This window comes from Barbatula barbatula, assembly GCF_947034865.1.
Source record: "Barbatula barbatula genome assembly, chromosome: 8".
Lineage (NCBI taxonomy): Eukaryota > Metazoa > Chordata > Actinopteri > Cypriniformes > Nemacheilidae > Barbatula > Barbatula barbatula.
Genome location: NC_136771.1, coordinates 3,072,314 through 3,086,979, shown reverse-complemented (window position 1 = coordinate 3,086,979; position 14,666 = coordinate 3,072,314). Strand labels below are relative to the sequence as shown.

The following is a 14,666-nucleotide window of genomic DNA, read 5'->3' as shown; positions in this document are numbered from 1 at the left end:
TGAGCAATCTTTTAGTTTCATTTTATTCAAATTCAAAAACATCACAACATTCCTGGAATTCAGGTCACGGTAATCAGGGCAATAAGACACACCTTAACATAATACGTGTTGTGATAAAGGCTACAGTCTCTCTCTCTCTCTCTGAACTTAAGTGTTTCATATTAACCGCATTGCTATATATGAAATAAAAACATGGACCCAATGCATTAAAGTGAAAACATGACATTTACTTATTTTTATTTCTTTGCAATTCATAAAGTCACTTTTAAACAAAGCAACATGCACCATGACATCAGTGGCTCACTGCCTGACCTTGACTTAAACACAGACTCACTGGTCAGCATAGTGGTGACCCACAAATCATTTAATGTCAGAAAAGAAAAGAGAAAATGAAAGTCTCGTAGTTTTTACGGAAAAATACCGGCGGCTGTGGTTGACAGAACCTACCGTAAAAATACGGGCTTTTATTGCTTTAGTTAAGCACTTTCATCCTTCTTTGCTTTACAGCTATGACAGTAATTTATACATTTAGGCCTTTAGCAGACGCTTTTATCCAAAGGGACTTCCAAAGAGTTCAGGAAGCATTAAGCGACATGTCATAAAAAGAGCAATAGTACGATAGGTGCTAAAACAAAGTTACTAGTTTCAACAAAAGCTTGACCACTACCCGTTGAGAGAAAGAGAGGATTATTTATATATATCTTTCTTTTCATTTGTCTGTCAAGTATTCACAGAAGAGATGTGTTTTAAGTCGTGTTTTAAAGGTTGTGAGAGATGTGGTTGACCGGACCGGAGTTGTTAATGAGAATGAGAGGGAAAGCGATTTAATGCCTTTATGAGAAGGCATTACAAGACGCCGCTGGTTTGCTGAACGCAGGGTTCTTGATGGGGTGTAGGAGTGTAGTGGGGTGTGAAAGTATGCCGGCGCAGATCCAGTGATAGTCCTGTAAGCAAGCATCAGCCACTTGAAAATCACTTTAAATGTGTTCAGTGAATCAATGACATTTCCACTGGTTCTTGTTTCAACACTCAGTTATAAAAACAAGGAAAAGACTTTCCAACTAATGCAAACACTCATCACCATAGTGTTGACTCAACAAAAGTCATCAACATGTAAATTTGTGTTAAGAACTTTTGTAGATGTACAACAGAAATAAAGTGACCGTGGTGTCTGTAAGTGAAGTTGCAAATAGTGTTTGCGGAGTTGAAAAAAGCTTGTAATAACTATGGAATTTCACTGTTAATTTCCTACACAATTTTACAGTATTGTGCCGTATTATTTTAGACGTTTTCTGATAACAGACGTTCACTGTTAATTTCACATGCATTTTTACATGGTTTTTCTGTAAACAAACGCTGGATGGAATACAATGAAGTATCACCCTTTTTCAATTGAAAGGTCAAAAAAGACAGTTTCCATTAACACTCATTGGCCTGTTGTGACAACATGCCCCAGTAGAGATGTCACATACAGTATATCCCAACTGAACCTGCCCTTTTTTTCAGACAAATGAACGTTGTAAAACAAAACTAAAACACGAAACAATTCACAAACACCAAAAATGTGACAAAAATACAAAAATAAAACCACCAACATCCAACCAACAAATATTGCATTTATTCATCTAACAATAATAAACTCTGACAGTAACAAAGACAAATAGTGGCCGTTTTTCAATCCCAAGAATGCAAAGAACGGACTTGTGTTCTCGTGTAGACCTGTCTTGTGTGCAAACTCAGAAGAACGAACTTGGATGGATGCGCCGCATCAACTTCTATGACTTCAAGCGGATTCTTATGCGCGCAAGGCTGCCTTCCATGCATCCTTGATATCGAGAACACATCCAGGTCCTTTCATGCGTTATCTGTTCTTGTGTTCTTGAGTATTGGAACCGGACTTGGAACCGGTTAGTGATGACGTAGAGCGAGAACACGAGGATATAAGACTGCTGCAGAACGCATATTGAGAAACGGCCAATGTGAAAATGAAACATTCATTTTGATAAAGTTTTAACAAGTTGTCTTATAAATCCACTGTCTCTGTACTGAACAATTTCTATCATTCCAGTTATTTCCGGGTGGTAGTATTTCTACACAGTCTTCATCTCTACCCGAGTTATTCAGTTCACCTTGCAACCAAAACCTGAACAAAAGGTTTATGTAATTCACCGACAGCGAGTCTTTGTTTATGTTCAGGTTAATGTTCACGTCAAGTCATCTTTGTGTTTTAGCTTTGTATTTGTTTCATTATTCTAATAAAATGCCCTTGGTGTACTGCATTCTTTTAGTCAACTACACATGTCGAGTTAGAAATATTGAACATTATTCAGATTTTTTCATATTTTAAATGGTAAATAAAGTAAATCTATGCAGTAAAGAAGTTCTTTCTCCTCTCCAAGATAACACCTGGTCCTATTAAGCAAATCTGTTTTTGCCGCAGACCCAAAACGACTTTCTACTTTTCATGACCTATTTCTGTATCCGTATCATAATGAAAAATACACTGCGAGTAAATAAAACATGAATTTATGCATTACAATTATCATCCCAACGGGTACGCTGATTTTAATAATGCTAAGAATTTTCTTGTTAATGCAAATAGGTGCTTACTATAAATCTTATGCAAAACTAAAGTGTTTTATCAGAAACACGAAAGCATACATCGGAGGAGGAGGAGAGAAAAAGATGAATTAGCTTAATCCCAATCGATCCCGACGAAAGCCAACTCTGATCACAAAAATGGTGATTTGATGTGCAAAATTGAGTGAATTTTGGTGGTCGAAAAAAGTGGACGAATCTCCAGCCTTACTGAACCAATGGGCTGGAGCAATATCACATGAACCTTTTTAACATCGGTGCCCTTTAAGTACATTCGTTGAAAAAAGTTTTTCATAAAAAAGGATTGAATCAGAAACACGAATAAACCAAATTCTGGCCTGCACATTCAAATGTTATTGGAAAGTGTATTTGGAAACGCATTCAAATGAAGTTCATTCTGTGTCTATTTCTGTATTGGATTATAGAGATTGGTCTTATTCTGTCGTATGTCTTGTGTTTGTTTCTCTGGGAGCCCCACTTGCGGCAATAAGAGCTTCTAAAACAGTTTTTTTCTTTGTAGAAATCCTCCTGACTAACTTATTTGCTCTCGTTTCTGCACTTCTCTGTTTCTCTTCTTCCTCTCTTTTTCTCTGTTCTTCCTCTTTCTGTCTCAGTTGTTCTTCTCTGTTTTTCACCTGTTCCTCTCGGTTTTTCAGTTCTTTCTCCCAGTTTTTCAGTTCCTCCTTTCTGCGTCTTTGTTGTTTTGTCTTTTTAGTGTTGTTCTCTTTTTTTCTCTCCTGCTCTTTGTCTATTTTACTCTGAGCTTCCTTGTACAGTTCATTGGTGTAATGCTCTCCTCCGTTCCTCTCCACCAGTCTGTCTATTTTCTCTAGCAGTTGAGTAACCTGTCTTTGATTCCTGTCTTTGTTATTAAAAACATGATATCCAGCCTGACACCGATCGACCAGATCTTTCAGCGGTTTGTTTCTCTTCAGGAAATCTTCTATGTGTTCATCCAGCTGATCTCCTCGAGTGAACAGAACCATAGTGTAGTTCATCCCATCTTCTGAAAAGACCTTCTGAATCCATTTCACCGTGTCATTCATCGACTCTGTGAGTTTCACATCCAGTCGGATGATGAGCAGAAACACATGAGGACCAGGAACAGACATGAAAAGACAATTCACAATCTCAGAGTTCAGATGCGCTGTAGTCATCGATGCGTCGAACAGTCCCGGAGTGTCGGTCACTGAGATGTTTCTACCATCGACTGTGTTTTGATGTGTTTCAGACACCGTGGTGACAGATTCACAAGACATTTCTACCTTAAACAGATCGCATCCCAGGATGGTGTTTCCCGTTGCACTCTTTCCATTTCCAGATGTACCGAACATAACAATCCTGAGGTCTAGTATGATCGAGTAGAGATCAAAAAAGAAATATATATTCCATGTCACGAAAGAAAATGAGTCTTATAAGAAGAGAAAAGTTGGTTGTGAGGATGTTACCTTGAGGTTGTGTCTGAGGTTGATTTTCATGATCTCTGGTCACAGGAGATGTCACCTGTGGTGTCAACGGGAGTTTGAGCTCTGACCAGACAAGACAAAAGATGCTGATTTAGAATAAACGTGATCTGACCGTCCTTACACTTTCAGAAAAATATATATATAGAAATATATGTCGAACAAATGTAAAAAGAAAACATATCATGTAAGGACCTTGAGGTTTTGTCTGAGGTTGATTTTCATGATCTCTGGTCACAGGAGATGTTAACTGTGGTATCAATGGGAGTCCGCAGTCTGACCAGACAAGAGAAAGGATGCTGATTTAGAATAAACGCGATCTGACCGTCCATAAGCAAACATTTTCAAGTATAAACACTTCACACGCATACAATTCTTACCTGTTTGCATCACCTGAACTTCCTCCTCTTGTTTTGTCTTTTGTATAAACTTTATGTAATTGCCAATGCTGTAATGCTGGTTGTCATTCTGTTCGACCATGTCAATAATCGTTTCCAAAAGTCTTGTAATTGTCTCACTTGCAGTGTTTATCACAAAATATTTACTTTTAAAATGGCTTGTGAGTTCCTTAAATTTTTCAGTGTGTGAAAACTCTATCCAGTCTCTGTTTGACATGTTTTCTCTAATAAAAAGCACTCGAGTGAACCTAAACACATGTGCTTCAAAGTTTTCCTCAAGCTTCAGTGTGACCTTTTTCACATCATCTTCTGTGAACGCGTCCGGTCTGACTATGAGCAGGAAGACGTGAGGACCAGGATGAGAGAGAGAAAGACTCTTCATCATTTCATCCTGTAGATCTTCATCGGTCAGTTCAGAGTTGAAGAATCCTGGAGTGTCAATAACTGAGATGTTTCTATCGTCTACTGTTCCTGTCTGTACTTCACTCGCTCTGCTCTTCTCTTTAAATGCTTCTCTGCCTAGAATCATGTTTCCTACAGAACTAATTTCAGCTCCGTTCTTCCCCAACAACGCAATCCTGAGATCAGATGAATGAGGTGGAGTCGCCCCCGCTGCAGAGAAAAACAGAGAATCTGTGAAATGTGTCATTAATGAAGATAAAACTTCTGACTTAAATAGTAATATTTGAATTATATTTCAACTCTAAAAAAAATCTTTATATTACCCACAAGAGGGCGCAATGCAATGAGCTTATACAGTATAAACCAAATCATGCACTTTTTAGTGAATGAATGATTTTAATGAATTTTCTAGAAATTAAATAACTTCTGTAAACAAAATTAATAAATCTTAATTTCCATAAAAAGAAAATGGGGTGAGAAAAAGTACATCTTGATAACTGGAAGTGGATCAATAATAGAAAAAAAAACATTTAAAGTGTCTCGCAAATTAGAAAACATTTAACATTTTGTCTAAGGATAAACACCTTATGTAGTGAAACCACAAAACGTAAACAAAATATGGCAAATTATTCACTCATTCATCTACATATTTCATTGTTTGTTTATCTCAGGTTATATCAGCTATAACGACATAAGTAATTTTGACTTAAACCTTGCTGTTGTTGCTTCCTTAACCCTATTTTAGAATATCTCAGATTTTTATAAATGTACACAGACTCACCCATTATACCTGAAGAAAATGTTGACAGTTCAGTTAAACCTGCAACACAAAACATATAAGTATGTTTATAAAAAGCTATAACACAATGCCTTCTGGTACTGTTGTAAATTCTGGGAAGGTTACAAATATCCACACCGAACGCTGTTTACATACGACATCAACGTGCATGACAAAAGATACATTTCAGTTTACAATCTAAAAAAGTTAAGCCCCCATACAGTACCACTACACAGTTGGGGAAGCACTGATCTATTTATACCAGAAGAAAATAAACACATCAATCAATCAATCCTATGATGCTTGTTCAGCTAGAATGTCAACATTGTTTGGTTACTGATAACGGAGAAAATGCCCGGATCAGATTCAAGTCACTGATGCTTGACTACAGGACTATCACTGGATCTGCGCCTGCATACTTTCACACCCCACTACACTCCTACACCCCATCAAGAACCCTGCCTTCAGCAAACGAGAGGCTTTCTCATAAGGGCACTAAATCCCTTTCCCCCTCATTCTCCTTCACAACTCCTTCCTGGTGGAACATTCTTCCCAATGCGGTCCGGTCAACCACATCTCACAACCTTCAAAACACGACTTAAAACACATCTCATACAAATAAAAAACACTACCCTCTCTTCTCTCAACCGGTAGTGGTCTAGCTTTTGTTGAAACTAGTAACTTTGTATTAGCAGCTATCATACTATGACAGATCCTGCCGGTATTGAGACTCGACCTTAGTGTTACAAGTCCGACTCTTTGAACATTAGGCCACAACTGCCCTGTCTGTGCATATTATCAATTATAAGCAAATTGTTCTCACAAAAAAAAAACAGTGACATTTCTTCAAGGAGACAGAGCCTTAAACAATTATGTTAGACATGAAAGCAATATTGCAACATGTTAGACCTCTTGTTCTCACACATCTCATGACAATATCTCACATATAGAAAAAACTAAAATGTATAGAAATCAGAAAGAGAGCAAAAAAACTCACTTGTTGTGAAGATGTGCGTGTGGTGCGATCGTCAGGCTGTGAGTTCAGCTCGGAAGGAATCATATATGCACATTATTTCCTCTGTTTTAGGGAGGAATGAATATACACACAAGCTCATGAAAAACTCAAATGAACAGCTCCTCCTCCTCCACATGAAATCCTGAAACAAAAGCACAGCGCCAGTTTCTGTGTGTTATATAAGGACCGTCCTCTTGGGGATTTCCATGGGACTCTGCTTTTCTTATACATTATTAGATATTTAGTAAAATAATCTTATTTAAAGAGAATTTCTACCCTCAACAGTAGACACAACACATTACTGCACATCACTCCCACCAAAGTATAAACACAGAGACCTTTAATCATCTGAATGTCGCCCAAAGCATTAAATCATTCTTTTCATACCTTATACCTCATATTTCTAATGGTCTCCGTTTTAACAACAGTACAATTAACTGAACAGAAGAATAAATAACTTGCACTTCCTCATAGGAACATTGGTTTACGAGAAACAAACCAGATGCATGTTTGTACTTTCGGGTGAGACTATAGTCACCTCACATTTAAAACACATTATTTAACTCCCTGTGTAGCAAAGTTCTTCCGGCTCACTTGAGGGTCACTTCTATATCAGTGCTGGCAGTGCTTTCCTGTAGCTCAGTGGTAAGAGCATTGCGTTAACAATGCAAGGTTGTTGGTTTGATCTCATGGAATTGCAGATACCTATGTTTAAAAGTATAGGATAATCCAATGTAAATTGCAAAGCATCTGCCAAATGCGAAAATGTAAATGTAAATTGTAAAAACCTCCTATCCTGGATTAACCAATTACAGGCTATATGAATACAAATTTCATTGTGTGTATGTATGTTATCTATTAATGAACTCAGTCATAACATGTTCTCGTGTTTACGGCAGGATATTTGAAATTGGATTCACAGATCTGTACAGAATAATGTTCACATTACAAATGTCCATACATGCACAAACCTTCTTAAATTAGAGCAATTCTGTTTCTTTCATGACCAGCAGATGTCGCTAGCGAGAGGCGTTTCAATCATGCTTTCATTTTCAATTCTACAGCGGAAAGACTCTGTGTGCATTCTCACAAATTGTTTGAATATTTTATGGTTGACTTTGTTTAATGTTGTATAAATATTACTTTGACAACTGATCATTGAATAGACCAAATAAGTTAATGTTGTGCAAGCCACCAACACTGTGTTGGTGTACAAAAGCTTCCATGCATAGTCGGTCTTGATCTCTCCCAGATTCGTGAAGCAATCGTTGGTGAAATGCTCTGCACAAACCTGAACATTTGGATTTACAGAAAAAGTTCAATAATCTGCTTTAAACATCTTCAGAAAAGATGATCATTTGTCAAAGAGAGGTTTAGGATCTGTGATGTACTTCCCTGTTACTGGATGAGGAACCACATTTTTGAATTTGAAGATATAATATACTGTTAACCCCAGAGTCAGCAAAAGCTTATGTGCTGTTATAGTCCGTCATTCAGTTCCTAAAGTTCAGACAGACTAAACACGGTAAGAACTTAGTAAATTCAACTAACATACATAAAAAATCTTGTAGGTGGAGTTTATATTCTGTAAGACATAACATGACTATATATGATCTTCTCAATCATTGAAAATGTATGTAACATGTGATATACAACATTACTAGTTTAGATTTTTGGAGAGAAGAAACCAGTAAACTGTGAATGAAAATGATTTCAGTTCATGATCATGTGTTTTATAGATGTATTTGATGGTGATGTCAGTCAGAATGGCTCCTCCTCTTCCTGTGATATTTCTACTTATAGTTCAAGGTGAATAACCGATGTCACATCATTACATTATATAACCTCAAGTTACTTTCCTTAAATGTGTAATTGGTTTATTTTTCAGGTTTTTATGTTTTGATCGAGCAGCACGTTCTTCACGTGATCTATTTCAGTTTTTACACTTGATTCTATTTATTCTTTCACACCCACTCGTGACGTGTTCACACTTAACACTCTTCAATATGTTTCTGTTGTTTTTGTGTAGAAGTTTAACACACATTGATGAACAGTAACATCCCTAATGATTGATTTGTTTCTTCAGGAGTTTATAGTGCTGATGATGGTTGGGGTGTAACTTACAGCTCTTCACACATCTGTGCACTAAAGGACTCAACAGTGACTATAAAGTGCACTTATAAATACCCTCCTGGATACAAGATCACAGAAGTGTTCTGGATGAATGTTGACAGTCCTGATGCTCCAGATCTGTCTAATGACTCTAAATACAGTGAGAGGATTCAGTATCTGGGAGATAAACACCACGACTGCAGCGTCAGACTGACTGATGTGAGAGAGACAGATTCACACGAGTATTATTTCAGATTCATCACTGATAAAACTGAAGGGAAATGGATTGGTAAACCTGGAGTGACTCTTGATGTCACAGGTGAGAGTGAAAGAGTGTTTGATGATAATAATGTGATGTGTTGAATGACATGAGGAGGATCAGTGTTGTGTTGTGTTCAGATCTTCAGGTGGAGTCTGAAGGTGAGAGAGTGATGGAGGGACATTCAGTGACTCTGACATGTAAAAGCAGATGCAGTCTGACTGACACATCAACATTCATCTGGTTTAGAAACACACAGACATTAAATGACAGAAACAAGAAACTCATCCTGCCGTCAGTTAGAAGAGAGAATGCAGGAGACTATAGATGTGCTGTACAGGGACACAGTCTCACATCACCTCCTCGACGTCTCAATGTCATCTGTAAGTTCACTCTCAATTCTTTCATTATTCACTCAGAATGCCTTTGTTATCACTGATGTACTGAATATAATCTCTCAATAGATCCTCCAGATAAACCAGTCATCTCCATCAGTCCTTCTGGTGTAATAGTGGAGGGTGATTCAGTGAATCTAATCTGCATCAGTGAATCAAATCCACCTGTTCACATCTACAGCTGGTTTAAAGAGAATCAAACATCATCTGTTGGATCTGGACAGATGTTCAGCATCAGTAACATTAATTCATGTCTTGGTGGATGGTTTTACTGTGTGGCTCAGAATGAAGTTGGATCTCAGAGATCAGCTGCTGTCTCACTCACTGTTAAAGGTGTCTCATGTAAGTAGGACGAGTCGTTCTCTTAAATAACATTTGATTGTAATTATTGATTTCAATGCTGCAATGCAACATGTTATACATGGAGATAAATGTTGTCGTACTGTCACTTTAAATGGCATTTAAGATTCACATCAATGGCATTTGTTTTTGTGTCCTCAGCACTACAAGCCTAAATGACTGAACTCTTTATTTTCAGCTCTCAGTTTCTCTGTAGGTTTTGGTGTTGGACTTTGTGTTGGAGTCTGTGGAGCAACAGCTGCTCTGCTTATTGTGATGTATATTTGGTAAGAATGTGTGTCAGTCTCATTTTCAGTGTTTAAAACAGGAGAACTAAATGTCATTTTCACAGCATCTGTTGATTTCAATGACAAATCTGAACAAGATGCCAAATCACCTCCACATGATCAGGTTTAGGAATGTCTCTGTGTTCTTTTGACAGCAGAAGAAAGAGGTCGAGAAGAAAAGCGTCTGAAAACCAACTGAAGGTGAGATGATCAACAATGAAATCTCTTCATACAAATACATTAGAAAGATTGAACTGTCCGTCACATGTTTGGTCTTCTCAAATGTGTCTTTATAGAATGAAGATGTCAGTAATGACACATATACAACTCTTGAACTCAAGACCAGATCATCTGACCTGTATGACACACTCACAGTAAGTGTTATTCAATTCAACTACATGAAGAACACAAACACAGTTATTTTAATTCTTGATCATTGATCTTTATTTGTCTCAATGTTTGTAAAGCCCAACCAGAAGAGGATGAAGTAAGAGGCGGAGCACAAAGAAACAAATCCTCTGATCTCTGATGATTGGCAGCAGTTATGACAAGGAGTAAAACATTGTTATTTCTTTAAAGTTTAATGATCACGATGTACTAAGAGACATTATTGAACGTAAAGTGTAAAAAACAGAGGAAAACAAAACATGATGTGATCTTTAGTAACTGGATACAAACTCATTAACACAAATAAAAAAAGCTCAGATTTAAAGATACTTTCACATTTTATATTTCACACTTTCCACTGACAAATCAGTTATTTAAAATCTTTTCTTAATGGCATCTGCAATGTTCTGCACACATTGTGTTGGTTTTTGGAGCATCTGAGTTTCTGTAAACACTGTTTTATTGAGATTATCAATGGCAGGTTTCATACTCTCTACAGCTCCGTTCAGCTCGTCCACCAGAACATCCCCCGCCGCTTTAGTCACGTTCACAGCTCACTCCATCACATCTGATCCAACAGCACCAACTTTCTTCAAGAAATAACTTTTTTAATTAATCTGATATATTTCTGTGTGAATCATATGAACTAATACATGAGAATGTGCATTCAAGAAAAAAGATTAAAATGTAGACAAACCCAACCAACTGTCCATATGAGAACAAACTGATGTCAGCGAATGATTCTGCACTATACATTCATACATTTTGGGGAGAATGATGCCATGATTATGCCAACAACCCAAAGCCCTTTAGATAATGTAGCCATTTAGTGCAGCAAAAGTGTAGCACCTCACCAAAAAGGCATCTTTCACTCAGGACAATGTGATTAAATTGGGACACACCACTCATGAGATGTCTCCCTGATAATGGCAAGGAAAGATGATGCCTCCCCGACGAACCAGTGAAACCTCAGACCTCTTTTCCTCTATTCATATTCTTGACTGCTTCCCCCTGCATATGGCGTGAGAAATGTCCTATTGGGCAATTGTGTTGAAATAGTGTGATTATAACACCTAGTCCTATTAAGCGAATCTTTATCTGGAATTAACATGTATCACGTGATCACAAAATAAACACAGACATGGTCATGGACAACGACACGTGCAGCCAAGAAATATAAAGTTACGTTTGCAGCGATATCTGGTGGTATAGAGGTTTAGATGCATACTTGAATCGCAATGATTTGGAGAAAAATAGACTTCAATAAATGTGCAAAAGGCTTTTGTAATACTACAGAAATAGATCAATATCTGCTTTAAACATCTTCAGAAAAGCTGATCATTTGTCTAAGAGAGGTTTAGGATCAGTGATGTACTTCCCTGTTACTGGATGAGGAACCACATTTGTGAATTTGAAGATATAAAAAAAGTGTGAACCCCAGAGTCAGTAAAAGCTTCTGTGCTGTTATAGTCCGTCATTCAGTTCCTGGAGTTCAGAGAGACTAAACACGGTAAGAAATTCAACTAACATACATAAAATATCTTGTAGGTGGAGTTTATATTCTGTAAGACTTGACTATATATGATCTTCTCAATCATTGAAAATGTAAGTAACATGTGATATACAACATTACTAGTTTAGATTTTTGGAAAGAAACCAGTAAACTGTGATTGAAAATGATTTCAGTTCATGATCATGTGTTTAATAGATGTATTTGATGGTGATGTCAGTCAGAATGGCTCCTCCTCTTCCTGTGATATTTCTACTCATAGTTCAAGGTGAATAAACGATGTTACATCATTACATTATATGAACTCAAGTTACTTTCCCTAAATGTGTAATTGGTTTATTTTTCAGGTTTTTATGTTTTGATCGAGCAGCACGTTCTTCACGTGATCTATTTCCGTTTTCACACTTGATTCTGTTTATTCTTTCACACCCACTCGTGACGTGTTCACACTTAACACTCTTCAATATGTTTCTGTTGTTTTTGTGTAGAAGTTTAACACACATTGATGAACAGTAACATCCCTAATGATTGATTTGTTTCTTCAGGAGTTTATAGTGCTGATGATGGTTGGGGTGTAACTTACAGCTCTTCACACATCTGTGCACTAAAGGACTCAACAGTGATTATAAACTGCACTTATAAATACCCTCCTGGATACAAGATCACAGAAGTGTTCTGGACGAAAGTTGACAGTTCTGAAGCTCCAGATCTGTCTAAGGACTCTGAATACAGGGAGAGGATTAAGTATCTGGGACATAAACAGCACGACTGCAGCGTCAGACTGACTGATGTGAGAGAGACAGATTCACACGAGTATTATTTTAAATTCATCACTGATAGACCTGAAGGGAAATGGACTGGTGCACCTGGAGTTACTCTTGATGTCACAGGTGAGAGTGAAAGAGTGTTTGATGATAATAATGTGATGTGTTGAATGACATGAGCAGGATCAGTGTTGTGTTGTGTTCAGATCTTCAGGTGGAGTCTGAAGGTGAGAGAGTGATGGAGGGACATTCAGTGACTCTGACATGTAAAAGCAGATGCAGTCTGACTGACACATCAACATTCATCTGGTTTAGAAACACACAGACATTAAATAACAGAAACAAGAAACTCATCCTGCCGTCAGTTAGAAGAGAGAATGCAGGAGACTATAGATGTGCTGTACAGGGACACAGTCTCACATCACCTCCTCGACGTCTCAATGTCATCTGTAAGTTCACTCTCAATTCTTTCATTATTCACTCAGAATGCCTTTGTTATCACTGATATACTGAATATAATCTCTCAAAAGATCCTCCAGATAAACCAGTCATCTCCATCAGTCCTTCTGGTGTAATAGTGGATGGTGATTCAGTGACTCTGAACTGCAGCAGTGAATCAAATCCACCTGCGACCATCAGCTGGTTTAAAGAAGAAACATCTGTTGGATCTGGAAACATCTACATCATCTCAAACATCAGATCTGATCACAGTGGACAATACAAGTGCAAGGCCGGAAATAACTATGGAGAGAGAGAATCAGAAGCTGTGATGTTGAATGTGACGTGTAAGCAGCAGTTGTGAAGTTGTGTGTCTGATGCTGTACAGTCATTATCTCAGAAATATCAATTTCAAAGTCTAAGAAAAAGTATTTTCAAAAAACCTTATTGCTGTCTGCACCAGTACTGACCAACAGTATACACAGTACACTTATTCGATCACATTCAATTTAACTTCGTTCGTTTGATTTACAAATCTTTTCAGTCATTTTTATCTGTTGCAGATTCACCACGAAATGTTGTGGCATCCATCAGTTCTTCTGGTGTAATAGTGGAGGGTGATTCAGTGAATCTGACCTGCAGCAGTGAATCAAATCCACCTGTTCACATCTACAGCTGGTTTAAAGAGACTCAAACATCATCTGTTGGATCTGGACAGATGTTCAGCATCAGTAACTTTAATTCGAGTCTCAGTGGATGGTTTTACTGTGTGGCTCAGAATGAAGTTGGATCTCAGAGATCAGATGCTGTTTCACTCACTGTTAAAGGTGTCTCATGTAAGTAGGTCGAGTCGTTTTTTACATTTGATTGTAATTATTGATTTCAATGCTGTAATGCAAAATGTTATACATGGAGATAAATGTTGTCGTACTGTCACTTTAAATGTCATGTTAGTTTCACATCAATGGCATTTGTTTTTTGTGTCCTCACTACTGTTATGGATGTGGACAGAACCCAAGCGCAGGCAGACATGTGTCGAACAACAAGACTTTATTCCAAAACAAAGACCCTCGATGGGGAAAACATGAACACAAACAAGACTGAAAACTAAAACTTCCCACAAGGGGAACAAAACAAACAAGGTCTTAAGAAAAACAAACTATAAGTCCACAAACTCGAGTCCAGGGAACAGGAACACAGGTAATCCAGACAGACTAGGAAGGGTAAATGTGCAAAATGAACCGACAAAAGACAGAGGGAAACTGGGGCTTGAAAAAGGGGAACACTAACAAGGACTGATGACACAGGGAGAGTGGCGGCAGGTGACATGAATGAAACACTAAAGGAAAGCTAAGAGGAGGATTGCACGAGGCAGGTGAGGGGACTGAAACACTAAGGGAAAGATGGACCAGGGCTGGAGACAAGACTAACACTAATGGACCGCTAACCGGGGAAACAAGGGGCAGGACTAAAGGACGTGACACCGGAGAGAGAGCATGGCTTCTCAAACCAAAACAATGC

The 14,666-nt window shown here is 37.8% G+C and overlaps 3 protein-coding genes across 3 annotated transcripts; 2 read left to right on the top strand and 1 right to left on the bottom strand.

Moving 5' to 3' along the window:
• Positions 1-208: 208 nt before the first annotated feature.
• On the bottom strand, positions 209-6,803 carry LOC306897490 (GTPase IMAP family member 8-like). The gene is made up of 6 exons (XM_079462292.1): positions 6,637-6,803; positions 5,643-5,681; positions 4,442-5,071; positions 4,257-4,337; positions 4,047-4,127; positions 209-3,946 (listed from the first exon to the last, which is right to left on the bottom strand). The coding sequence occupies exons 2-6, from the start codon at positions 5,644-5,646 to the stop codon at positions 3,033-3,035; spliced, it is 1,710 nt and encodes a 569-aa protein (XP_079318418.1). The 5' UTR covers positions 5,647-5,681; positions 6,637-6,803; the 3' UTR covers positions 209-3,032.
• A 1,274-nt stretch (positions 6,804-8,077) lies between these two features.
• Positions 8,078-11,151, top strand: LOC306897497 (cell adhesion molecule CEACAM6-like). Its single transcript, XM_079462304.1, has 9 exons — positions 8,078-8,179; positions 8,394-8,463; positions 8,741-9,085; positions 9,166-9,408; positions 9,490-9,762; positions 9,959-10,046; positions 10,202-10,247; positions 10,343-10,420; positions 10,514-11,151. The coding sequence occupies exons 2-9, from the start codon at positions 8,394-8,396 to the stop codon at positions 10,535-10,537; spliced, it is 1,167 nt and encodes a 388-aa protein (XP_079318430.1). The 5' UTR covers positions 8,078-8,179; the 3' UTR covers positions 10,538-11,151.
• Positions 11,152-12,151: 1,000 nt separating this feature from the next.
• Positions 12,152-14,234, top strand: LOC306897083 (B-cell receptor CD22-like). Its single transcript, XM_079461563.1, has 6 exons — positions 12,152-12,211; positions 12,489-12,833; positions 12,914-13,156; positions 13,238-13,492; positions 13,709-13,981; positions 14,157-14,234. Coding segments are annotated over exons 1-6 (1,173 nt in total). The 5' UTR covers positions 12,152-12,156; the 3' UTR covers positions 14,159-14,234.
• Positions 14,235-14,666: the final 432 nt, after the last annotated feature.